General features: G+C 47.2%; 1 protein-coding gene across 2 annotated transcripts in view; it reads left to right on the top strand.

Moving 5' to 3' along the window:
• itm2a (Integral membrane protein 2A) overlaps positions 1 to 14,831 on the top strand; it is a 30,942-nt gene extending 16,111 nt beyond the window's left edge. Inside the window, exons 6-7 of one of the 2 annotated variants that reach the window (XM_045717672.1) lie at positions 12,631 to 14,296; positions 14,526 to 14,831. In XM_045717672.1, coding sequence (XP_045573628.1) covers positions 12,631 to 12,725 — 95 coding nt within the window. In that variant the 3' untranslated portion in view covers positions 12,726 to 14,296; positions 14,526 to 14,831. 2 annotated transcript variants of the gene reach the window in all.
• The last annotated feature ends 12,850 nt before the right edge of the window (positions 14,832 to 27,681 follow it).

Raw genomic sequence — 27,681 nt, 5'->3', positions numbered from 1 at the left:
GCTACAAGCTTGGCACACCTTTTTTTGTGGAGGTTCTCCCATTCTTCTCTGCAGATCCTCTCAAGCTCTGTCAGGTAGGATGGGGAGCTTCGTTGCACAGGTATTTTTAGGTCTCTCCTGAGGTGTTCGATCGGGTTCAACTCCGGGCTCTGGCTGGGCCACTCAAGGATATTCAGAGACTTGTCCCGAAGCCACTCCTGAGTTGTCTTGACTCTGTGCTTAGGGATATTGTCCTATTGGAAGGTGAACCTTCACCCCAGTCTGAGGTCCTGAGCACTCTGGAGCAGGTATTCACCAAGGATCAAATCAAATGTATTTATATAGCCCTTCTTACATCAGCTGATATATCAAAGTGCTGTACAGAAACCCAGCCTAAAACCCCAAACAGCAAGCAATGCAGGTGTAGAAGCACGGTGGCTAGGAAAAACTCCCTAGAAAGGCCAAAACCTAGGAAGAAACCTAGAGAGGAACCAGGCTATGAGGGGTGGCCAGTCCTCTTCTGGCTGTGCCGGGTGGAACAAGTGCTCTATTGATTTAATGACATTAATTGTTGACCAGTTGAAAAAGGATTTTAGTGAAATGGATAATACGATTAAAGACAAACGCACAGCTCTACAAATAGCTGTTAATGATGATGGCATATTCAATGAACTGATGAAAACTAACCAAGCGCTCCAGGACAAGCTGTCCACAGAAATAAAGGAACTTAAAATCAAGAAATTCAACCAAGACAAAAAAGATAAGGCCGAGGATAAAGTCTACTTCTGGAGAAACCCTGACAAAGGAGGTCCTGCTCCTCTCCATGTCAGACGCAGGAGGGATGACACTTACTTTGATCCACACCCGTCTGACCAACACTCTACAACCAGCGCCTCATCGGCTTCCAGTGGCAGTTTTTTATTCAACGAGAGACTGGGCCAACGGAAGGGCGCAGGTGGCCGCAGGCACGCGCATCGACGAGATGCCGCACCCGACGGGGTAAGAAGAAACGACTATCAGAGGCAGAGGAGACCGTTCACACGGTCCCAGAACCCACGGGACTGAGTGTCTTTAATTTACCAAGCAAGATATTGAGCCCTGCCCATGTCTCTTTGCTTAATAAAGGGTTATCTTTTGTGCCTACAACACAGTGTAACGATTTTGACGTTAAGGTAGACATGTTCAAGTTTTTTAGAAACAACCGTTTAAGGGAATACTTTAGCTCCCCTAATCCTGACACTTCTATTGAACCAGTAGGTTACTTACCTGTACGTACTCCGACTCCTTTTAGAAGCAAGAGTTATTTTGTACCTCCAGCCAATCGCAATCACTCTATCGAGACATATTGCAGACTTGTTGAAAAAGATGTTGCTCATCTCCTTAAGAATAAACAGGACTTCAAATCTTTCCATAATTTATCTAAGGATGAAAAACAAGCTTTGCTTGATTTACAATCCGATACGTCAGTCCTTATTCGTCCTGCTGATAAGGGTGGGTCGGTTGTACTCATGGATAGGACAGCTTATGTAAATGAGTGTCATAGACAACTGCTTGACAACACCTTTTACAAGAAACTCAGAAGTGACCCTACTTCCCAATTTCAGAATACTATCTTTACTGTCCTAGATGGTTATCTAAATTCTGGTCAGATAACTAAAAAAGAATATGACTTTCTGGCCATTCAACACCCTAAAATTGCCACTTTCTATACTTTGCCGAAATTACACAAGAATGTTACAAACCCTCCAGGGCGCCCTATTGTAGCGGGCATTGATGCAGTAACGGCCCCTCTATCTACTTTTGTGGATTTTTTTATTAGACCACTTGCAGAACAGCTCCCCTCCTTTGTAAAGGACACCAGCAGTATGATCTCTATCATTGAATCTCTTGATCCTCTGCCTGAGAACACCTTGTTAGTTACTTTTGATGTTGAGTCGTTATACACAAATATTCCACATGAGGGCGGTATTGAAGCCATGGAACATTTTCTTCTGCAACGTGACCCTAATGAGCTACCTTCCAGTGCTGCATTATAACATTGGCTGAAATAGTACTCACCCACAACTACTTCATGTTTCTAAATGATTTCTTTATTCAGACGAAGGGTACTGCTATGGGATCCCCCATGGCTCCTAACTATGCTAATTTGTATGTGGGTTACATGGAGAAACAATCCATTTTCAACCCTCTAAAAATGTTTTCTTGCCTAACATCATTATTTGGAAACGGTATATTGACGATATTTTTGTTCTATGGAGGGGTGATGCAGAACTGCTCCAGGCGTTTTATGCTTTTCTTAACTCCTGTTCTGAACATTTGAGATTTACTATGCAGTCTGATACACGTCAAATTAGTTTTCTTGATCTTTTGATCGTGTGTGAAGATAATGTTTTATACACTGATCTTTACAGGAAACCTACTGATCGTAACAGTTTGTTGAGGGCTGATAGTTGTCACCCACTGCCCTTGAAAAATAGTTTGCCCTACAGCCAATTCTGTCGAATCAAAAGAATTTGTATTAAACAATCAGATTTCGACAGAAATATGGCTGAGACGCACAGAAAGTTCAAGGAGAGGGGGTATAAAAATGATCAGATTAATATTGCCATTGAGAAAATTCAAAACAAAACTAGACATGACCTTTTTCAAGGTCAGTCTCGCAAAAAGACGCATTCTTGCGTTCTCACTACCCGCTATTCAAAGTGCTCTGAACAAATTAAAGGAATCGTTCACAAACATTGGCACATTCTGAAATATGATGATAGTCTCGTTAATGTGTTTTCTGATCTTCCCCTGGTCGTATTCTCGCGGGGCAGAAATCTCAGAGACCAATTGGTACACTCTGATTTACCACCCCAAGATATTCCTGAACAACGTCTATTTGCGCCCATACTGGATGGAAATTACAAGTGTAATGGCTGTGCTCAATGCAATGGCACTTATAAATGTAGATCCTTCAAACACCCCCAAACAGGGAAATCTATCCCAATTAAAGGTGTTATTACGTGTTCCACTAAGGCAGTTATTTATCTTATAACTTGTCCTTGTGGTAAAAATTATGTGGGTAAAACAAAGCGTGAATTAAAAGTACGTATCTCAGAGCATCGTAGCACCATTAGGTGCAAAAACTTAACTTACCCAGTTGCGGCCCACTTTTTGGAAGCAAACCATCCGATTTCGTCTCTGCGTTATATTGGTATTGAACATGTCACCCTCCCGAGGAGAGGGGGTGACCTTGATAATTTATTGTTAAAACGAGAGGCTGCCTGGATCTTTAATTTAACCTGTTAGGGCTAGGGGGCAGTATTGACACGGCTGGATAAAAAACATACCCGATTTAATCTGGTTACCACTCCTACCCAGTAACTAGAATATGCATATACTTATTACATATGGATAGAAAACACCCTAAATTTTCTAAAACTGTTTGAATGGTGTCTGTGAGTATAACAGAACTCAAATGGCAGGTCAAAACCTGAGAGATTCCTTTACAGGAAGTGGCCTGTCTGACCATTTCTTGAACTTCTTTTCCATCTCTATCATTTACTAAGGATCTCTGCTCTAACGTGACACTTCCCACGTCGTCCATAGGCGCTCAGAGCCCGGGAAAAAACAGAATGTCGTCATTCCAGCCCCAGGCTGAAACACATTATCGCCTTTCTCAAGTGGCCGATCAAGGGACACTGGGCTTATGCGCGTGACCCGACCGCCCCCGCCTTTGGGATTTTTTTCATCTGTTTGCCGAAAAGGAGATTCCCTGTCGGAATATTATCGCTTTTCTACGAGAAAAATGTCGTAAAAATTGATTTTAAACAGCGGTTGACATGCTTCGAAGTACGGTAATGGAATATTTAGAATTTTATTGTCACGAATTGCGCCATGCGCGCGACACTTCTTTACTATTTCGGATAGTGTCTGGAACGCATACGAACAAAACGCCGCTATTCGGATATAACGATGGATTATTTTGGACCAAACCAACATTTGTTATTGAAGTAGCAGTCCTGGGTGTGCATTCTGACGAAGACAACAAAAGGTAATCAAACTTTTATAATAGTAAATATGATTATGGTGAGTGCTAAACTTGCCGGGTGTCTAAATAGCGAGCCCGTGATGCCTGGGCTATGTACTTAGAATATTGCAAAATGTGCTTTCACCAAAAAGCTATTTTAAAATCGGACATATCGAGTGCATAGAGGAGGTCTGCATCTATAATTCTTAAAATAATTGTTATGCTTTTTGTGAACGTTTATCGTGAGTAATTTAGTAAAATGTTAGCGAATTCCCCGGAAGTTTGCGGGGGTATGCTAGTTCTGAACGTCACATGTTAATGTAAAAAGCTGGTTTTTGATATAAATATGAACTTGATTGAACAAAACATGCATGTATTGTATAACATAATGTCCTAGGGTTGTCATCTGATGAAGATCATCAAAGGTGAGTGCTGCATTTAGCTGTCTTCTGGGTTTTGGTGACATTATATGCTGGCTTGAAAAATGGGTGTCTGATTATTTCTGGCTTGGTACTCTGCTGACATAATCTAATGTTTTGCTTTCGTTGTAAAGCCTTTTTGAAATCGGACAGTGTGGTTAGATTAACGAGAGTCTTGTCTTTAAATAGCTGTAAAATAGTCATATGTTTGAGAAATTGAAGTAATAGGATTTTTAAGGTTTTGAAAATCGCGCCACAGGCTGGCAGTGGCTGTTACGTAGGTGGGACGCAAGCGTCCCACCTAGCCCATAGAGGTTAAAGACCCTTGCTCCCTTCGGTCTCAACATAGACTTTGATCTGAAGCCATTCTTGTGATAATTGTGATTTTGCCATTGTAATTGTTTGTTAGATACATTTTAGACTACAAATGCTATGATCGTATGCTATCCATTTGTTTGTCTTTTTGTATGTTCTTTGTATGCCATTTTTTTTAAATATTTGAGTTAACCAATGATATTAGGCCATACTTGGCCATGATTACAAACACCTGTGTGTCTCTTGACACTATATAAATGACTCATCTCGCAGTGTTTGATGATACCCTGATGAAGACAGCTTCGCTGTCGAAACGTTGGTGATAAAATTTTTGCATCTGAGCTCTTAGAGTGTGCGGCTTTCCTTTATTTTCTAGTGTTCTACTCCGCTAGCCAGCACCTCGCCTTTAAAGGTGTGCGTTTCTTTTTTCTAGATGGAGATGATAACAGAACATGGTCAAGATGTTCAAATGTTCATAAATGACCAGCATAGTGAACAGGGCAGGGTTCCATAGCCGCAGGCAGAACAGTTGAAACTGGAGCAGCAGCACGGCCAGGTGGACTGGGGACAACAAGGGGTCATCATGCCAGGTAGTCCTAAGGCATGGTCCTCGGGCTCAGGTCCCCCGAGAGAGAAAGAGAGAATTAGAGAGAGCATACTTAAATTCACACAGGACACCGGATAAAACAGGAGAAATACTCCAGATTAAACAGACTGACCCTAGCCCCCCAACGCATAAATTAATGCAGCATAAATACTGGAGGCTGAGACAGGAGGGGTCAGGAGACACTGTGGCCCCATCCGATGATACCCCCGGACAGGGCCAAACAGGCAGGATATTAACCCCACCGAGACTTTGCCAAAGCACAGCCCCCACATCACTAGAGGGATGTCTCCAACCACCAACTTACCATCCTGAGACAAGGCCGAGTATAGCCCATGAAAATCTCCCCCACGGCACGAACCTGAGGGGGGCGCCAACCCAGACAGGAAGACCACGTCAGTGACTCAACCCACTCAAGTGACACACCCCTCCTAGGGACGGCATGGAAGAACACCAGTAAGCCAATGACTCAGCCCCTGTAATAGGGTTAGAGGCAGAGAATCCCAGTGGAGAGATGGGAACCGGCTAGGCAGAGACAGCAAGGGCTGTTCGTTGCTCCAGAGCCTTTCAGTTCACCTTCACACTCCTGGGCCAGACTACACTCAATCATAGGACCTACTGAAGAGATGAGTCTTCAATAAAGACTTAAAGGTTGAGACCGAGTCTGCATCTCTCACACGGACAGGCAGACCATTCCATAAAAATGGAGCTCTATAGGAGAAAGCCCTGCCTCCAGCTGTTTGCTTAGAAATTCTAGGGACAATTAGTAGGCCTGCGTCTTGTGACCGTAGCGTACGTGTAGGTATGTACGGCAGGACCAAATCGGAAAGATAGGTAGGAGCAAGCCCATGTAATGCTTTGTAGGTTAGCAGTAAAACCTTGAACTCAGCCCTTGCCTTACATTTACATTTACATTTATGTCATTTAGCAGACGCTCTTATCCAGAGCGACTTACAAATTGGTGCATTCACCTTATAATATCCAGTGGAACAACCACTTTACAATGGTGCATCTAAATCTTTTAAGGGGGGGGGGTAGAAGGATTACTTTATCCTATCCCAGGTATTCCTTAAAGAGGTGGGGTTTCAGGTGTCTCCGGAAGGTGGTGATTGACTCCGCTGTCCTGGCGTCGTGAGGGAGCTTGTTCCACCATTGGGGTGCCAGAGCAGCGAACAGTTTTGACTGGGCTGAGCGGGAACTGTGCTTCCTCAGAGGTAGGGAGGCAAGCAGGCCAGAGGTGGATGAACGCAGTGCCCTTGTTTGGGTGTAGGGCCTGATCAGAGCCTGAAGGTACACAGCTCCGTAGGCAAGCACCATGGTCTTGTAGCGGATGCGAGCTTCGACTGGAAGCCAGTGGAGAGAGCGGAGGAGCGGGGTGACGTGAGAGAACTTGGGAAGGTTGAACACCAGACGGGCTGCGCGTTCTGGATGAGTTGTAGGGGTTTAATGGCACAGGCAGGGAGCCCAGCCAACAACGAGTTGCAGTAATCCAGACGGGAGATGACAAGTGCCTGGATTAGGACCTGCGCCGCTTCCTGTGTGAGGCAGGGTCGTACTCTGTGAATGTTGTAGAGCATGAACCTACAGGATCGGGTCACCGCCTTGATGTTAGTGGAGAACGACAGGGTGTTGTCCAGGGTCACGCCGAGGCTCTTAGCACTCTGGGAGGAGGACACAAGGGAGTTGTCAACCGTGATGGCGAGATCATGGAACGGGCAGTCCTTCCCCGGGAGGAAGAGCAGCTCCGTCTTGCCGAGGTTCAGCTTGAGGTGGTGATCCGTCATCCACACTGATATGTCTGCCAGACATGCAGAGATGCGATTCGCCACCTGGTTGTCAGAAGGGGGAAAGGAGAAGATTAATTGTGTGTCATCTGCATAGCAATGATATGAGAGACCATGTGAGGATATGACAGAGCCAAGTGACTTGGTGTATAGCGAGAATAGGAGAGGGCCTAGAACAGAGCCCTGGGGGACACCAGTGGTGAGAGCACGTGGTGCGGAGACAGATTCTCGCCACGCCACCTGGTAGGAGCGACCTGTCAGGTAGGACGCAATCCAAGCGTGGGCCGCGCCGGAGATGCCCAGCTCGGAGAGGGTGGAGAGGAGGATCTGATGGTTCACAGTATCAAAGGCAGCAGATAGGTCTAGAAGGATGAGAGCAGAGGAGAGAGAGTTAGCTTTAGCAGTGCGGAGAGCCTCCATGACACAGAGAAGAGCAGTCTCAGTTGAATGCCCAGTCTTGAAACCTGACTGATTAGGATCAAGAAGGTCATTCTGAGAGAGAGATAGCAAGAGAGCTGGCCAAGGACGGCACGTTCAAGAGTTTTGGAGAGAAAAGAAAGAAGGGATACTGGTCTGTAGTTGTTGACATCGGAGGGATCGAGTGTAGGTTTTTTCAGAAGGGATGCAACTCTCGCTCTCTTGAAGACGGAAGGAACGTAGCCAGCGGTCAAGGATGAGTTGATGAGCGAGGTGAGGTAGGGGAGAAGGTCTCCGGAAATGGTCTGGAGAAGAGAGGAGGGGATAGGGTCAAGTGGGCAGGTTGTTGGGCAGCCGGCCGTCACAAGACGCGAGATTTCATCTGGAGAGAGAGGGGAGAAAGAGGTCAAAGCACAGGGTAGGGCAGTGTGAGCAGGACCAGCGGTGTCGTTTCACTTAGCAAACGAGGATCGGATGTCATCAACCTTCTTTTCAAAATGGTTGACGAAGTCATCCGCAGAGAGGGGGGAGGGGGAGGAGGATTCAGGAGGGAGGAGAAGGTAGCAAAGAGCTTCCTAGGGTTAGAGGCAGATGCTTGGAGTTTAGAGTGGTAGAAAGTGGCTTTAGCAGCAGAGACAGAAGAGGAAAATGTAGAGAGGAGGGAGTGAAAGGATGCCAGGTCCGCAGGGAGGCGAGTTTTCCTCCATTTCCGCTCGGCTGCCCGGAGCCCTGTTCTGTGAGCTCGCAGTGAGTCGTCGAGCCACGGAGCAGGAGGGGAGGACCGAGCCGGCCTGGAGGATAGGGGACAGAGGAAATCAAAGGATGCAGAGAGGAAGGAGAGGAGGGTTGAGGAGGCAGAATCAGGAGATAGGTTGGAGAAGGTTTGAGCAGAGCGAAGAGATGATAGGATGGAAGAGGAGAGAGTAGCGGGAGAGAGAGAGCGATGGTTGGGACGGCGCAATACCATCCGAGTAGGGGCAGAGTGAGAAGTGTTGGATGAGAGCGAGAGGGAAAAGGATACAAGGTAGTGGTCGGAGACTTGGAGGGGAGTTGCAATGAGATTAGTGGAAGAACAGCATCTAGTAAAGATGAGGTCAAGCGTATTGCCTGCCTTGTGAGTAGGGGGGGAAGGTGAGAGGGTGAGGTCAAAAGAGGAGAGGAGTGGAAAGAAGGAGGCAGAGAGGAATGAGTCAAAGGTAGACGTGGGGAGGTTAAAGTCACCCAGAACTGTGAGAGGTGAGCCATCCTCAGGAAAGGAACTTATCAAGGCGTCAAGCTCATTGATGAACTCTCCAAGGGAACCTGGAGGGCGATAAATGATAAGGATGTTAAGCTTGAAAGGGCTGGTAACTGTGACAGCATGGAATTCAAATGAGGAGATAGACAGATGGGTCAGGGGAGAAAGAGAGAATGTCCACTTGGGAGAGATGAGGATTCCAGTGCCACCACCCCGCTGGCTCGATGCTCTAGGGGTATGCGAGAACACGTGGGCAGACGAGGAGAGAGCAGTAGGAGTAGCAGTGTTATCTGTGGTAATCCATGTTTCCGTCAGCGCCAGGAAGTCTAGGGACTGGAGGGTAGCATAGGCTGAGATGAACTCAGCCTTGTTGGCCGCAGACCGGCAGTTCCAGAGGCTGCCGGAGACCTGGAACTCCACGTGGGTCGTGCGGGCTGGGACCACCAGGTTAGAGTGGCAGCGGCCACGCGGTGTGGAGCGTTTGTATGGCCTGTGCAGAGGGGAGAGAACAGGGATAGACAGCCACATAGTAGACAAGCTACAGAAGAGGCTACGCTAATGCAAAGGAGATTGGAATGACAAGTGGACTACACGTCTCGAATGTTCAGAAAGTTAAGCTTACGTTGCAAAAATCTTATTGACTAAAATGACAAATGATACAGTACTGCTGGCTGGTGGAGTAGGCTAGCTAGCAGTGGCTGCGTTGTTGACTTTGAACGTGTAGCTGGCTAGGTAACCTCGATAGTTTCAATACTACACCTTGTCATGATACAAAGCAACTTTGTAGCTAGCTAGCTAACATAACACTAATCAAGACGTTCCTTGTAATGTATTTAGTTTCTACAATGCTGCTCGTCGGTAATAGTTGGCTGGGTTAGGAAAAATGGCGTCGCGGGGGACGGAAATAGCTGGCCAGCTAACCTCGATGGCTGGCTAGCTAACCTCGATAATTACTAAACTATACAATTATCAAGCTATGACAAAGACAACTAAGTAGCTAGCTAGCTAACACTGCACTAGTCAAATCGTTCCGTTGTAAAGTATTAGTATCTACAGCGCTGCTAGTCGGTAACGGTTGGCTAGCTAGCAGTGGGTTAATGATGACCAGGTGGGTTGACTAAGTCTGGCGTCGCGTCGCGGCTGGCTAGCTCACCTCGATAATTACTCAAACTACACAATTATCTTAGATACAGAGACAGCAAAGACAACTATGTAGCTGGCTAACTAACACTAACACCACACTAATCAAGTCGTTACGTTGTAATGTAATAGTTTCTACAGTGCTGCTAGTCGGTAGAAGTTGGCTAGCTAGCAGTGATGACTAGCTAGCTAGCAGCTAGCAGTGTTGACTACGTTAGGAGGATGAAGATAGCTAGCCTCGATAATTACTCTATTTACTCTAAACTACACAATTATCTTTGATACAAAGACGGCTATGTAGCTAGCTAAGAAGAATTGCTCAGATCAAACAAATCAAGCCGTTGTAATGTAGTGAAGTGTAATATTACCTGTGGAGCGAAGCGTAGTGCAACTGCTCGCTCCAAACCGGAAGTGTATAACAGAAAGCCAGTGTAGGGAGGCTAGCACTGGAGTAATATGATCACATTTCTTGGTTCTAGTCAGGATTCTAGCAGCCGTATTTAGCACTAACTGAAGTTTATTTAGTGCTATATCCGGGTAGCCGGAAAGTAGAGCATTGCAGTAGTCTAACTTAGAAGTAACAAAAGCATGGATACATTTTTCTGCATCAATGTTGGACAGAACATTTCTGATTTTTGCAATGTTACGCAGATGGAAAAAAAGCTGTCCTTGAAACAATCTTGATATGTTCCTCAAAAGAGAGATCAGGGTCCAGAGTAACGCCGAGGTCCTTCACAGTTTTATTTGAGAGGACTGTACAACCATCCAGATTAATTGTCAGATTCAACAGAAGATCTCTTTGTTTCTTGGGACCTAGAACAAGCATCTCTGTTTTGTCCGAATTTAAAAGTAGAAAGTTTGCAGCCATCCACTTCTTTATGTCTGAAACACAGGCTTCTAGCGAGGGCAATTTTGGGGCTTTACCATGTTTCATTGAAATGTACAGCTGTGTGTCATCCACATAGCAGTGAAATTTAACATTATGTTTTCGAATGACATCCCCAAGAGGTAAAATATATAGTGAAAACAATAGTGGTCCTAAAACGGAACCTTGAGTAACACCGAAATTTACAGTTGATTTGTCAGAAGACAAACCATTCACAGAGACAAACTGATATCTTTCCGACAGATAAGATTTAAACCAGGCCAGAACTTGTCCGTGAGGACCAATTTGGGTTTCCAATCTCTCCAAAAGAATGTGGTGATCGATGGTATCAAAAGCAGCACTAAGATCTAGGAGCACGAGGACAGACGCAGAGCCTCGGTCTGACGTCATTAAAAGGTCATTTACCACCTTCACGAGTGCAGTCTCAGTGCTATGATGGGGTCTAAAACCAGACTGAAGCGTTTCGTATACATTGGTTGTCTTCAGGAAGGCAGTGAGTTGCTGCGCAACAGCTTTTTCTAAAATCTTTGAGAGGAATGGGAGATTCGACATAGGCCGATTAGTTTTTTTATATTTTCTGGGTCAAGGTTTGTCTTTTTGAAGAGAAGCTTTATTACTGCCACTTTTAGTGAGTTTGGTACACATCCGGTGGATAGAGAGCCGTTTATTATGTTCAACATAGGAGGGCCAAGCACAGGAAGCAGCTCTTTCAGTAGTTTAGTTGGAATAGGGTCCAGTATGCAGCTTGAGGGTTTAGAGGCCATGATTATTTTCATCATTGTGTCAAGAGATATAGTACTAAAACACTTTAGTATCTCCCTTGATCCTACTTTGATCTTTACTTTGCTCAGTTCATCTTTCCCTTGATCCTGACTAGTCTCCCAGTCCCTGCCATTGAGAAACATCCCCACAGTATGATGCTGCCACCACCATGCTTCACTGTAGGGATGGTGCCAGGTTTCGTCCAGACATGATGCTGCCACCACCATGCTTCACTGTAGGGATGGTGCCAGGTTTCGTCCAGACATGATGCTGCCACCACCATGCTTCACTGTAGGGATGGTGCCAGGTTTCGTCCAGACATGATGCTGCCACCACCATGCTTCACTGTAGGGATGGTGCCAGGTTTCGTCCAGACATGATGCTGCCACCACCATGCTTCACTGTACGGATGGTGCCAGGTTTCTTCCAGATGTGACTCTTAGCATTCAGGCCGAAGAGGTTCATCTTGGTTTCCACAGACCAGAGAATCTTGTTTCTCATGGTCTGAGTCCTTTATGTGCCTTTTGGCAAAATCCAAGCGGGCTGTCATGTGCCTTTTACTGAGGGGTGGCTTCTGTCTGGCCACTCTTCCATAAAGGCCTGATTGGTGGAGTGCTGCAGAGATGTTTGTCCGTCTGGAAGGTTTCCCCATCTCCACAGGTTTTTGCTCTCGACGTACTGTCAATTGTGGGACCTTATATAGACAGGTGTGTACCTTTCCAAATCATGTTCAATCAATTGAATTTATCACAGGTGGACTCCAATCAAGTTGTAGAAACATGATGATTAATGGAAACAGGATGCACCTGAGCTCAATTTCGAGTCCCATAGCAAAGGGTCTGAATACTTACGTGTAAAAGGCTTGTGTGTGTGTGTGTATAGATTGTTGTACTTGGACCTGTTCTTGTTGGGTCTAATCTCTCGCTCTATCCTCTCTCTTGCGCTCTCCTCTCTATTCTCTCCCTCTCTATTCTCGTGCTCTATTCTCTCTTCTCTTTCTCTCTAACTCTCTATTCTCTTTCTCTCTCTGTTTTCTCTCCCCTTTTCTCTATTTCCTCTCTCTGTCTCTCTCTAGGAGGAGGGATTCATAAGCGTTCGGTAGAGGAGTGTTTCACCATCCGTCACTTTGAGAACACCTTCGTCACCGAGACCAAGATCTGCAAGGCCTAATGGGAGAACACCCGCACACGTGGAGTGAGGGAGAGAGAGGTGTAGAGGGATAGAGGGAGAGATGTATGGCACATAAAGAGAGAGGGAGACAGATGGGTATAAGGAGGGAGTGAATGTAGTAGTAAAGATTAATTTTATATGAAACCCTAAATGTAATGTTTCCCTGCTTCATCCCACCGTAGACTTACAATTATCTGTTTTGTTTCTATGATTAACCCCTCCACTCTGTCACCATTAACCTCTACCCTCTGACCCCTGTCTACAGAGCCAAACCCATCCTCAGCTAGTCCATTACCTGGTTGTGCTAGCTGACCTCTTCTGGCCTGTTGACTGTTAGGCTGCATTCACACAGGGAGACCAATTCTGATCTATTTTCACTAATCAGATCTGGAAAAGATCTGATGTCAAAAGACCTGATGTGATTTGTTAAAAGACAAATTAGTTGAAAAAATATCAGAATTGGGCTGCTTGTGCGAACACAGCCTTAGAGGTCTGACACTGTTTCTCCATTTCCTGATGCCACCTAGTGGTTACCATGTATACAACATGTCTGAACCATGTCCAGTAGGTGACTAACCTCTGACCTAGAGCCGGCCCCCTCTGCCTCCTAGCGACAAGGCCCGGCCCCCTCTGCCTCCTAGCGACAAGGCCCGGCCCAAACCCCAAGCCTGGGACCTAGAGGTCTACCCTGACAGACTCGACCCTAACCCCGACAGACTCGACCCTGACCCCGACAGACTCGACCCCGACAGACTCGACCCCGACAGACTCGACCCTAACCCCGACAGACTCGACCCTGACCCCGACAGACTCGACCCCGACAGACTCGACCCTGACCCCGACAGACTCGACCCCGACAGACTCGACCCTAACCCCGACAGACTCGACCCTGACCCCGACAGACTCGACCCTGACCCCGACAGACTCGACCCTAACCCCGACAGACTCGACCCTGACCCCGACAGACTCGACCCTAACCCCGACAGACTCGACCCTGACCCCGACAGACTCGACCCTGACCCCGACAGACTCGACCCTGACCCCGACAGACTCGACCCTGACCCCGACAGACTCGACCCTGACCCCGACAGACTCGACCCTACAGCACTGTGCTGATGGTATAGAGGCGACGGGCTACACAGTTGGATGTGAGAGGCAGGACGTGTGAAGGTAAAAATACCTTAATAGAAAATGACTCCAGTTAAATACTACTCTGGTGAAAGTATTGGGGTTTAAATATCCTGAAGTACCTTAAAGCAGACAGCATGATGTTCTTGTATTTTAAATGTACAGACAGCCATGGGCACACACCAACACTGAACAGATCATTTACAAACAAAGCATTTGTGTTTAGTGGTCCGCCATTTCAGAGACGGTGGGGATGACATGTTCTCTTGATGAGTGACTGAATAGGACCATTTTCCTGTCCTGCTAAGCACAGTACTTTTGGGTGTCGGGAAAATGTAAAGAATAAAAAGTACATTATTTTCTTTAGGAATGTAGTGGATTAAAAGTAGAAGTTATAAATAGTGAAGTGCAGAGGGGCTGGTAAGTCAGCATTTCGCTGTAAGGTCTACTACACCTGTTGTAGTCAGCATTTCGCTGTAAGGTCTACTACACCTGTTGTATTCAGCATTTCACTGTAAGGTCTACTACACCTGTTGTAGTCAGCATTTCGCTGTAAGGTCTACTACACCTGTTGTATTCAGCATTTCGCTGTAAGGTCTACCTACACCTGTTGTAGTCAGCATTTCGCTGTAAGGTCTACTACACCTGTTGTATTCAGCATTTCGCTGTAAGGTCTACCTACACCTGTTGTATTCAGCATTTCGCTGTAAGGTCTACCTACACCTGTTGTATTCGGTGCATGTGACTAATAAAATTTGATTTGAGATGCCCCCAAAAAACTACTTAAGCAGTACTTCAAAGTATTTTTACTTAGTTACTTTACACCACTGTGCACATGCTTGCGTGTGTGTTTTACAGAACACAAGCACTTAACAGATGCTGGGTCGATGTTTATTCAGAAAGAGTAGAATGTTAGAATAAAATTCCCTTTTTTGTTGTCCAATAAAGATCCATGTCTTTACCTAAAGGTTACCTTAACATGAATGGTGTTATTTAGTGGTGTTTGAGGAAGGGATGAAAACACATTTTACTTTGCTACCTGACAACTTTACGGTCTTTACTTTTTAATTACTGTTTATATTTTTAGTTTTTCCCTCACTCAACTTTTTTTCATTCAACTTTTTCACTCCGGACGCTATATCGGGACATGGTTCGTCGAGACCTCCACCAGCCGAAGCTAAGTAACATTAACATGATGCCTTCTAATTGCAGTCGCTGTACTCATAATATACAGGAGAACGATCGACTTACGGCGAGGATAGCTGTGCTGCAAGCCCAGCTTCAGACGCGATCGTTAGGCAAGGGTAATTTCAGTGTAGGAAAGGATGAAACAGCGTCTGTGCCACCAGTAAGTACAGATAGTAACGTTAGTATAAATCCCTTCGCACGGTCCCCGCAGCCGGACATCTTTCTCATGGCTTCTGGAGGGAAACGCTGTAGGAATGCTCAACCGGTGTCGCTTATTCAGCCGACAGAAACTTTCAACCGGTTCTCCCCATTAAGCAGCGAGTCGGAGTCAGAGGCCGAGACTTCTCTGGTCTCTGCTCCTCCCGTTACGGGGTCTGAGACGCCGAAGCCTCCCACCATTAGCTCTGACAAATTGAAAACCCTAGTCATTGGCGACTCCATTACCCGCAGTATTAGACTTAAAACTAATCATCCAGCGATCATACACTGTTTACCAGGGGGCAGGGCTACCGACGTTAAGGCTAATCTGAAGATGGTGCTGGCTAAAGCTAAAACTGGCGAGTGTAGAGAGTATAGAGATATTGTTATCCACGTCGGCACCAACGATGTTAGGATGAAACAGTCAGAGGTCACCAAGCGCAACATAGCTTCAGCGTGTAAATCAGCTAGAAAGATGTGTCGGCATCGAGTAATTGTCTCTGGCCCCTCCCAGTTAGGGGGAGTGATGAGCTCTACAGCAGAGTCTCACAACTCAATCGCTGGATGAAAACTGTTTTCTGCCCCTCCCAAAAGATAGAATTTGTAGATAATTGGCCCTCTTTCTGGGACTCACCCACAAACAGGACCAAGCCTGGCCTGTTGAGGAGTGACGGACTCCATCCTAGCTGGAGGGGTGCTCTCATCTTATCTACGAACATAGACAGGGCTCTAACTCCCCTAGCTCCACAATGAAATGGGGTGCAGGCCAGGCAGCAGGCTGTTAGCCAGCCTGCCAGCTTAGTTGAGTCTGCCACTAGCACAGTCAGTGTAGTCAGCTCAGCTATCCCCATTGAGACCGTGTCTGTGCCTCGATCTAGGTTGGGCAAAATTAAAAATGGCGGTGTTCGCCTTAGCAATCTCACTAGTATAAAGACCTCCATTCCTGCCATTATTGAAAGAGATTGTGATACCTCACATCTCAAAATTGGGTTACTTAATGTTAGATCCCTCACTTCCAAGGCAGTTATAGTCAATGAACTAATCACTGATCATAATCTTGATGTGATTGGCCTGACTGAAACATGGCTTAAGCCTGATGAATTTACAGAGTTAAATGAGGCCTCACCTCCTGGTTAAACTAGTGACCATATCCCCCGTGCATTCCGCGGAGGTGTTGCTAACATTTATGATAGCAAATTTCAATTTACAAAGAAAAATATGTACTTTCGTCTTTTGAATTTCTAGTCATGAAATCTATGCAGCCTACTCAATCACTTTTTATAGCTACTGTTTACAGGCCTCCTGGGCCATATGCAGCGTTCCTCACTGAGTTCCCTGAATTCCTATCGGACCATGTAGTCATAGCAGATAATATTCAAATTTTTGGTGACTTTAATATTCACATGGAAAAGTCCACAGACCCACTCCAAAAGGCTTTCGGAGCCATCATCGACTCAGTGGGTTTTGTCCAACATGTCTCTGGACCTACTCACTGCCACAGTCATACTCTGGACCTAGTTTTGTCCCATGGAATAAATGTTGTGGATCTTAATGTTTTTCCTCATAATCCTGGACTATCGGACCACCATTTTATTACGTTTGCAATCGCAACAAATAATCTGCTCAGACCCCAACCAAGGAGCATCAAAAGTCGTGCTATAAATTCTCAGACAACCCAAAGATTCCTAGATGCCCTTCCAGACTCCCTCTGCCTACCCAAGGACGTCAGAGGACAAAAATCAGTTAACCTGTTATGGCTAGGGGGCAGTATTTTCACAGCCGGATAAAAAACGTACCCAATTTTAATCTGATTATTACTCCTGCCCAGTAACTAGAATATGCATATAATTATTAGCTTTGGATAGAAAACACCCTAAAGTTTCTAAAACTGTTTGAATGGTGTCTGTGAGTATAACAGAACTCATTTGGCAGGCCAAAACCTGAGAAGATTCCATGCAGGAAGTGCCCTGTCTGACAATTTCTTGCCCTTCTTGATTATCTCTATCCATTACAGAGGATCTCTGCTGTTACGTGACACTTCCTACGGCTCCCATGGGCTCTCAGAAGGCGGCAAAAAGCTGAATCGTGGCTTTGCAGGCTCTGGCTGAAAAACATTAGCGCGTTTGGATAGTGGCTGGTCACAGTACTGTGAGACTCAGGCGTGTGCCCGCGTCGACCCCATGCTTTGTTTTCTTTCGTCTGTTTACCTAAACGCAGATTCCCGGTCGGAATATTATCGCTTTTTTATGAGAGAAATGGCATAAAAATTTATTTTAAACAGCGGTTGACATGCTTCGAAGTACGGTAATGGAATATTTAGAAATCTTTTGTCACGAAATGCGCCATGCTCGTGACCCTTATTTACACTTCGGATAGTGTCTTGAACGCACAAACAAAACGCCGCTGTTTGGATATAACGATGGATTATTTTGGACCAAACCAACATTTGTTATTGAAGTAGCAGTCCTGGGAGTGCATTCTGACGAAGAACACCAAAGGTAATCAAACTTTTCTTATAGTAAATCGGAGTTTGGTCAGGGCTAAACTTGGTGGGTGTCTAAATAGCTAGCCGTGATGGCTGGGCTATCTACTCAGAATATTGCAAAATGTGCTTTCACCGAAAAGCTATTTTAAAATCGGACACCTCGATTGCACAAAGGAGTTCTGTATCTATAATTTAAAATAATTGTTATGTTTTTTGTGAACGTTTATCGTGAGTAATTTAGTAAATTCACCGGAGGTTTGCGGGGGGGTATGTTAGTTCTGAACGTCACATGCTAATGTAAAAAGCTGGTTTTTGATATAAATATGAACTTGATTGAACAAAACATGCATGTATTGTATAACATAATGTCCTAGGTGTGTCATCTGATGAAGATCATCAAAGGTTAGTGCTGCATTTAGCTGTGGTTTTGTTTTTTGTGACATATGCTAGCTTGAAAAATGGGTGTCTGATTATTTCTGGCTGGGTACTCTGCTGACATAATCTAATGTTTTGCTTTCGCTGTAAAGCCTTTTTGAAATCGGACAGTGTGGTTAGATAAAGGAGAGTCTTGTCTTTAAAATGCTGTGAAATAGTCATATGTTTGAAAAATTGAAGTTTTTGTATTTTGGAGGAATTTGTAATTCGTGCCACGCCTATCATTGGATATTGGAGCAGGTGTTCCGCTAGCGGAACGTCTAGATGTAAGTTAACCACCTAACTGAGGAACCTTGCGCAATACCCTAGATGCAGTTGCACCCCTAAAAACTAAAAACATTTGTCATAAGAAACTAGCTCCCTGGTATACAGAAAATACCCGTGCTCTGTAGCAAGCAGAAAATTGAAACGGAAATGGCGCCACACCAAACTGGAAGTCTTCCGACTAGCTTGGAAAGACAGTACCGTGCAGTATCGAAGAGCCCTCACTGCTGCTCGATCATTATATTTTTCCAAACTAATTGAAGAAAATAAGAACAATCCGAAATGTATTTTTTATACTGTCGCAAAGCTAACTGAAAAGCAGCCTTTGCAAATGGAGGATGGCTTTCACTTCAGCAGTAATAAATTCATGAACTTCTTTGAGGAAAAGACTGACTTCTGGGGAAGTTAACCAGAGACTGATGAATTGACTCTCCAGCAGACGGACAGGCGATTCCAACAGAGAAGACAACAACGACATACGGGCGTAAGTATATACATTGCAATTATTCTCGAATGAGCGGCCGTTCATGTGCAAAGGATAAGCATTTCAGTGAATATAATTATCCAATGTGTGTAGTGAATCCATTTTGTCTTTCCCACTCTTTCTCAGTCCCCACCCCTTTCCTTTGTCTACCAAACCGTCATATCGGCTTCATCCGCTACGGACTTTTTCTTTGTATCATGTAGTAACCAAATATCTACTGTTTGTTTGTTATGTAATTCTGTGTGATTATTTAGTTAGTAAATAAATAATTAAGCCAATTTGTATATCGCTGATTCATGATTTAGGCTAGGGTTCGTGCAGATATCCAAGGGTTTGCGACATTCAGTAATGAGAACTGATGAGGTAATAATAATTAATAGAAGACTAATTGATCAGATATTAAAATAGCTGAAGAGTTATGTTCGGAAAATTATAACTCTGTAATCTCAACATTTTCCGTGGTGCCCTGACTTCCTAGTTAATTAATGTTTACATGATTAGTTTAATCACGTAATAATTAAACCTAGAGAACTGATTTGATATAAATAAGTCTTCACGTTTAATGATAGTCCAGACGTGACAGGTGCTTTCAAGGCATCTGGGAGCTCTGAAAAAACAAGGTAGAATCATGACGTCAGTGATCTTCAGGTTGGAGCTCTAGAAAGAGGCTTGGAATTCCAAGTTGGATGACCGCTCAAAACTAACTTTTTTGTCATTGCTCTTTTTTTCTGGGACTAACGTTAACTTGTCTTGAACTCACTGGAGTTCTGAGTTTCCAGTTGTGTTGAACACGGAAGAAGTCATGCTGGATTGATAGCATGGCCAATGTATTCAACATTTTATGGCCCAAGGTGTTGCATGTAAATATTTATCATTTTAAGCTTGGAAAAGAGACCCTTAAACCCAGACTTAGACCACACACCCTCTCCACTGAATAGCAGGCTCGTGATTGCTTTGCAACGCTTGCAGTTAGCCACTGATTCCTTCCAAAACACTCATTGCTGAGTTTGCAATTTCCAACTTGTTGTGTATTTGTCACGATTCTCTAAGACAGAACCCAGAAGCAGACCAGGACAAGGTGAGTAAAATGAAAGTGAGTATTTATTGGTAGTCTTGATGTGTATATTGAGCAATCCAGGAGGCGGAGCGGCAGCGGAGGTGAGTTGATGAGAGTAAATGGGTTGATCCAATGAAGTCACTGTATCCACCGACGGCCAGGCAAGGGAGTTGAATGTTCCGGGAGAATGACTGTAGACAGAGTAAACGGGAGGGAGTAACCAGTAACAAGCACAAAACAACAAAACTAGCTCAGGAAACATGAGGCTGATATGCTGGCACAACATACTGTTCGTTGCTAACGATCCAGCAGGGAATGGATGTCAGCTCAGGGTTTAAGAAGAGGTGATGATCAGGACCAGGTGTGCAGAAGGTTGATGAGATGCAGGTGCGGGTAATCACTAGATCTCCCACCTAACTTCATTGCCTAGCAACCAGACAGGGTGCGTTCAGGAACCTTAGACAACACTCCAAACAAAAAAAACAGTCAGCTCAGGCAGAAACAGACTCAGGAAGCGGGATTCCTGACAGTATTGTTTATGTCCACTGATACGTTTTATCTCTAATTTCTCTCCATTATTTCTCTTCACATGACAAGGATTAAAAATAATTTTCCAGTAGGCTTTCGACTTGACTCATGATGATGACTGCTAGCTAAGATTTTGAAAGTATGATGTTGACATGATCAGTCCAATCAAAGCTACTGTAAATATAATGTGATTTAACGTCATTTTATCTGTGGCCAATGACCTTGAGCCTTCTTGGATGGGCACTTCTAATGTAAATCTGTGGCAGAACCCAAGGGTCTCCCCTTAGACTTGGCGGTGACATATTGTCCCAATGAGTGACAGAACACTGAGCTAATCACGGTGCAACGTTCCATATTTTCTGCTGGCTTTCCCCACCACCGTAGAAATCACTGAGCTAGGCTGAAACACCTGCTTTATTAACTCAATGATATATATATTTTTTTACATTGTTTGCAAACTGATATGTGACATGTAATAATGCACGAATGTAAAAAAAAATATGCTAAAAATGTGGGGCTCAAAACAGGTGGGGTTCTGTCCCACCTGCCCTGAATGACGGGTCGCCACTGGTCATGACACACACATTTCACAGACTGCGGCTTACTGCCCATGTGGTCATGTTGTCTAAGCTCATACGGAAGCTTCTGGTTATTGGTGGCATGTTATAGAGCCTATCCACGATGATATAGGCTATAGGTTAGTCGTTAAGGTTGTGGATGTGACTGTCTCACTGACCAATTTGGACTCAGGACTGGTCGTATGACTGTCTACAGTGACTGTCAATCATCAAATCATTGGAATGAGATACATAAAAATATAAATAACATTTATCTGATTATTCGATTACATAAAGAAAGACCCATTTATTATTTTCTGTATTGTCAAGAAGCCACAACTATTAATTGGCCAAAACATACTGGTGCAAGAGTCGAACCAGAACCTATAATTAAATACACAACATTTTAAAAATCAAATCATTATTCCATTTCTTGTTATTTAATATTTGCTTTAGACAATAAAAACAAAAACAAAACCGTTTGTGTGGTTTGATTTCAGATTGATTCAAATCAGATAATTGAGGAACAACCCTTTACTCGTTTTTTTTTTTTATCTCGTCATCTATTAGGAAATATTAATTGGCTAAAAAGTACTTGGACCCACACTGACCCACGTTGGACCCACACTGACCCACGTTGGACCCACACTGACCAAGGTTGGACCCACACTGACCAACGTTGGACCCACACTGACCAACGTTGGACCCTCACTGACCAAGGTTGGACCCACACTGACCAAGGTTGGACCCACACTGACCAAGGTTGGACCCACACTGACCAACATTGGACCCACACTGACCAACATTGGACCCACACTGACCAAGGTTGGACCCACACTGACCAAGGTTGGACCCACACTGACCAACATTGGACCCACACTGACCCACGTTGGACCCACACTGACCCACGTTGGACCCACACTGACCAAGGTTGGACCCACACTGACCAAGGTTGGACCCACACTGACCAAGGTTGGACCCACACTGACCAAGGTTGGACCCACACAGACCAAGGTTGGACCCACACTGACCAAGGTTGGACCCACACTGACCCACGTTGGACCCACACTGACCTACATTGGACCCACACTGACCCACGTTGGACCCACACTGACCAAGGTTGGACCCACACTGACCAAGGTTGGACCCACACAGACTAACATGGACCCACACTGACCAACGTTGGACCCACACTGACCCACGTTGGACCCACACTGACCCACGTTGGACCCACACTGACCAACATGGACCCACACTGACCAAGGTTGGACCCACACTGACCAAGGTTGGACCCACACTGACCAAGGTTGGACCCACACTGACCAAGGTTGGACCCACACTGACCCACGTTGGACCCACACTGACCAACATTGGACCCACGTTGGACCCACACTGACCAAGGTTGGACCCACACTGACCAACGTTGGACCCACACTGACCAAGGTTGGACCCACACTGACCAAGGTTGGACCCACACTGACCAAGGTTGGACCCACACTGACCCACGTTGGACCCACACTGACCCACGTTGGACCCACACTGACCAACATTGGACCCACGTTGGACCCACACTGACCAATGTTGGACCCACACTGACCAACGTTGGACCCACACTGACCAACATGGACCCACACTGACCAAGGTTGGACCCACACTGACCAAGGTTGGACCCACACTGACTAACATGGACCCACACTGACCAACGTTGGACCCACACTGACCCACGTTGGACCCACACTGACCCACGTTGGACCCACACTGACCCACGTTGGACCCACACTGACCAAGGTTGGACCCACACTGACCAAGGTTGGACCCACACTGACCCACGTTGGACCCACACTGACCAACATTGGACCCACGTTGGACCCACACTGACCAAGGTTGGACCCACACTGACCAACGTTGGACCCACACTGACCAACGTTGGACCCACACTGACCAAGGTTGGACCCACACTGACCAAGGTTGGACCCACACTGACCAAGGTTGGACCCACACTGACCCACGTTGGACCCACACTGACCCACGTTGGACCCACACTGACCAACATTGGACCCACGTTGGACCCACACTGACCAATGTTGGACCCACACTGACCAACATGGACCCACACTGACCAAGGTTGGACCCACACTGACCAAGGTTGGACCCACACTGACCAATGTTGGACCCACACTGACCAACATGGACCCACACTGACCAAGGTTGGACCCACACTGACCAAGGTTGGACCCACACTGACCCACGTTGGACCCACACTGACCCACGTTGGACCCACACTGACCAACATTGGACCCACGTTGGACCCACACTGACCAATGTTGGACCCACACTGACCAACATGGACCCACACTGACCAAGGTTGGACCCACACTGACCAAGGTTGGACCCACACTGACCAATGTTGGACCCACACTGACCAAGGTTGGACCCACACTGACCAATGTTGGACCCACACTGACCAAGGTTGGACCCACACTGACCAATGTTGGACCCACACTGACCAAGGTTGGACCCACACTGACCAACGTTGGACCCACACTGACCAAGGTTGGACCCACACTGACCAAGGTTGGACCCACACTGACCAAGGTTGGACCCACACTGACCCACGTTGGACCCACACTGACCCACGTTGGACCCACACTGACCAACATTGGACCCACGTTGGACCCACACTGACCAATGTTGGACCCACACTGACCAACATGGACCCACACTGACCAAGGTTGGACCCACACTGACCAAGGTTGGACCCACACTGACCAATGTTGGACCCACACTGACCAACATGGACCCACACTGACCAAGGTTGGACCCACACTGACCAAGGTTGGACCCACACTGACCCACGTTGGACCCACACTGACCCACGTTGGACCCACACTGACCAACATTGGACCCACGTTGGACCCACACTGACCAATGTTGGACCCACACTGACCAACATGGACCCACACTGACCAAGGTTGGACCCACACTGACCAAGGTTGGACCCACACTGACCAATGTTGGACCCACACTGACCAAGGTTGGACCCACACTGACCAATGTTGGACCCACACTGACCAAGGTTGGACCCACACTGACCAATGTTGGACCCACACTGACCAAGGTTGGACCCACACTGACCAACGTTGGACCCACACTGACCAATGTTGGACCCACACTGACCAAGGTTGGACCCACACTGACCAAGGTTGGACCCACACTGACCAAGGTTGGACCCACACTGACCAATGTTGGACCCACACTGACCAAGGTTGGACCCACACTGACCAATGTTGGACCCACACTGACCAATGTTGGACCCACACTGACCAAGGTTGGACCCACACTGACCAAGGTTGGACCCACACTGACCCACGTTGGACCCACACTGACCCACGTTGGACCCACACTGACCAACATTGGACCCACGTTGGACCCACACTGACCAATGTTGGACCCACACTGACCAACATGGACCCACACTGACCAAGGTTGGACCCACACTGACCAAGGTTGGACCCACACTGACCAATGTTGGACCCACACTGACCAAGGTTGGACCCACACTGACCAATGTTGGACCCACACTGACCAAGGTTGGACCCACACTGACCAATGTTGGACCCACACTGACCAAGGTTGGACCCACACTGACCAACGTTGGACCCACACTGACCAATGTTGGACCCACACTGACCAAGGTTGGACCCACACTGACCAAGGTTGGACCCACACTGACCAAGGTTGGACCCACACTGACCAATGTTGGACCCACACTGACCAATGTTGGACCCACACTGACCAATGTTGGACCCACACTGACCAATGTTGGACCCACACTGACCAATGTTGGACCCACACTGACCAAGGTTGGACCCACACTGACCAAGGTTGGACCCACACTGACCAAGGTTGGACCCACACTGACCAATGTTGGACCCACACTGACCAAGGTTGGACCCACACTGACCAAGGTTGGACCCACACTGACCAATGTTGGACCCACACTGACCAACATGGACCCACACTGACCAATGTTGGACCCACACTGACCAAGGTTGGACCCACACTGACCAAGGTTGGACCCACACTGACCAAGGTTGGACCCACACTGACCAAGGTTGGACCCACACTGACCAATGTTGGACCCACACTGACCAATGTTGGACCCACACTGACCAAGGTTGGACCCACACTGACCAATGTTGGACCCACACTGACCAATGTTGGACCCACACTGACCAATGTTGGACCCACACTGACCAATGTTGGACCCACACTGACCAATGTTGGACCCACACTGACCAATGTTGGACCCACACTGACCAATGTTGGACCCACACTGACCAAGGTTGGACCCACACTGACCAATGTTGGACCCACACTGACCAAGGTTGGACCCACACTGACCAAGGTTGGACCCACACTGACCCACGTTGGACCCACACTGACCAACATTGGACCCACGTTGGACCCACACTGACCAATGTTGGACCCACACTGACCAACGTTGGACCCACACTGACCAACATGGACCCACACTGACCAAGGTTGGACCCACACTGACCAAGGTTGGACCCACACTGACTAACATGGACCCACACTGACCAACGTTGGACCCACACTGACCCACGTTGGACCCACACTGACCCACGTTGGACCCACACTGACCCACGTTGGACCCACACTGACCAAGGTTGGACCCACACTGACCAAGGTTGGACCCACACTGACCCACGTTGGACCCACACTGACCAACATTGGACCCACGTTGGACCCACACTGACCAAGGTTGGACCCACACTGACCAACGTTGGACCCACACTGACCAACGTTGGACCCACACTGACCAAGGTTGGACCCACACTGACCAAGGTTGGACCCACACTGACCAAGGTTGGACCCACACTGACCCACGTTGGACCCACACTGACCCACGTTGGACCCACACTGACCAACATTGGACCCACGTTGGACCCACACTGACCAATGTTGGACCCACACTGACCAACATGGACCCACACTGACCAAGGTTGGACCCACACTGACCAAGGTTGGACCCACACTGACCAATGTTGGACCCACACTGACCAACATGGACCCACACTGACCAAGGTTGGACCCACACTGACCAAGGTTGGACCCACACTGACCCACGTTGGACCCACACTGACCCACGTTGGACCCACACTGACCAACATTGGACCCACGTTGGACCCACACTGACCAATGTTGGACCCACACTGACCAACATGGACCCACACTGACCAAGGTTGGACCCACACTGACCAAGGTTGGACCCACACTGACCAATGTTGGACCCACACTGACCAAGGTTGGACCCACACTGACCAATGTTGGACCCACACTGACCAAGGTTGGACCCACACTGACCAATGTTGGACCCACACTGACCAAGGTTGGACCCACACTGACCAACGTTGGACCCACACTGACCAAGGTTGGACCCACACTGACCAAGGTTGGACCCACACTGACCAAGGTTGGACCCACACTGACCCACGTTGGACCCACACTGACCCACGTTGGACCCACACTGACCAACATTGGACCCACGTTGGACCCACACTGACCAATGTTGGACCCACACTGACCAACATGGACCCACACTGACCAAGGTTGGACCCACACTGACCAAGGTTGGACCCACACTGACCAATGTTGGACCCACACTGACCAACATGGACCCACACTGACCAAGGTTGGACCCACACTGACCAAGGTTGGACCCACACTGACCCACGTTGGACCCACACTGACCCACGTTGGACCCACACTGACCAACATTGGACCCACGTTGGACCCACACTGACCAATGTTGGACCCACACTGACCAACATGGACCCACACTGACCAAGGTTGGACCCACACTGACCAAGGTTGGACCCACACTGACCAATGTTGGACCCACACTGACCAAGGTTGGACCCACACTGACCAATGTTGGACCCACACTGACCAAGGTTGGACCCACACTGACCAATGTTGGACCCACACTGACCAAGGTTGGACCCACACTGACCAACGTTGGACCCACACTGACCAATGTTGGACCCACACTGACCAAGGTTGGACCCACACTGACCAAGGTTGGACCCACACTGACCAAGGTTGGACCCACACTGACCAATGTTGGACCCACACTGACCAAGGTTGGACCCACACTGACCAATGTTGGACCCACACTGACCAATGTTGGACCCACACTGACCAAGGTTGGACCCACACTGACCAAGGTTGGACCCACACTGACCCACGTTGGACCCACACTGACCCACGTTGGACCCACACTGACCAACATTGGACCCACGTTGGACCCACACTGACCAATGTTGGACCCACACTGACCAACATGGACCCACACTGACCAAGGTTGGACCCACACTGACCAAGGTTGGACCCACACTGACCAATGTTGGACCCACACTGACCAAGGTTGGACCCACACTGACCAATGTTGGACCCACACTGACCAAGGTTGGACCCACACTGACCAATGTTGGACCCACACTGACCAAGGTTGGACCCACACTGACCAACATTGGACCCACACTGACCAATGTTGGACCCACACTGACCAAGGTTGGACCCACACTGACCAAGGTTGGACCCACACT

The sequence above is a fragment of the Salmo salar genome, chromosome ssa05 (assembly GCF_905237065.1).
Source record: "Salmo salar chromosome ssa05, Ssal_v3.1, whole genome shotgun sequence".
NCBI lineage: Eukaryota > Metazoa > Chordata > Actinopteri > Salmoniformes > Salmonidae > Salmo > Salmo salar.
The sequence above is the reverse complement of the archived record's forward strand: the minus strand, read 5'-3'. Positions and strand labels throughout refer to the sequence as shown.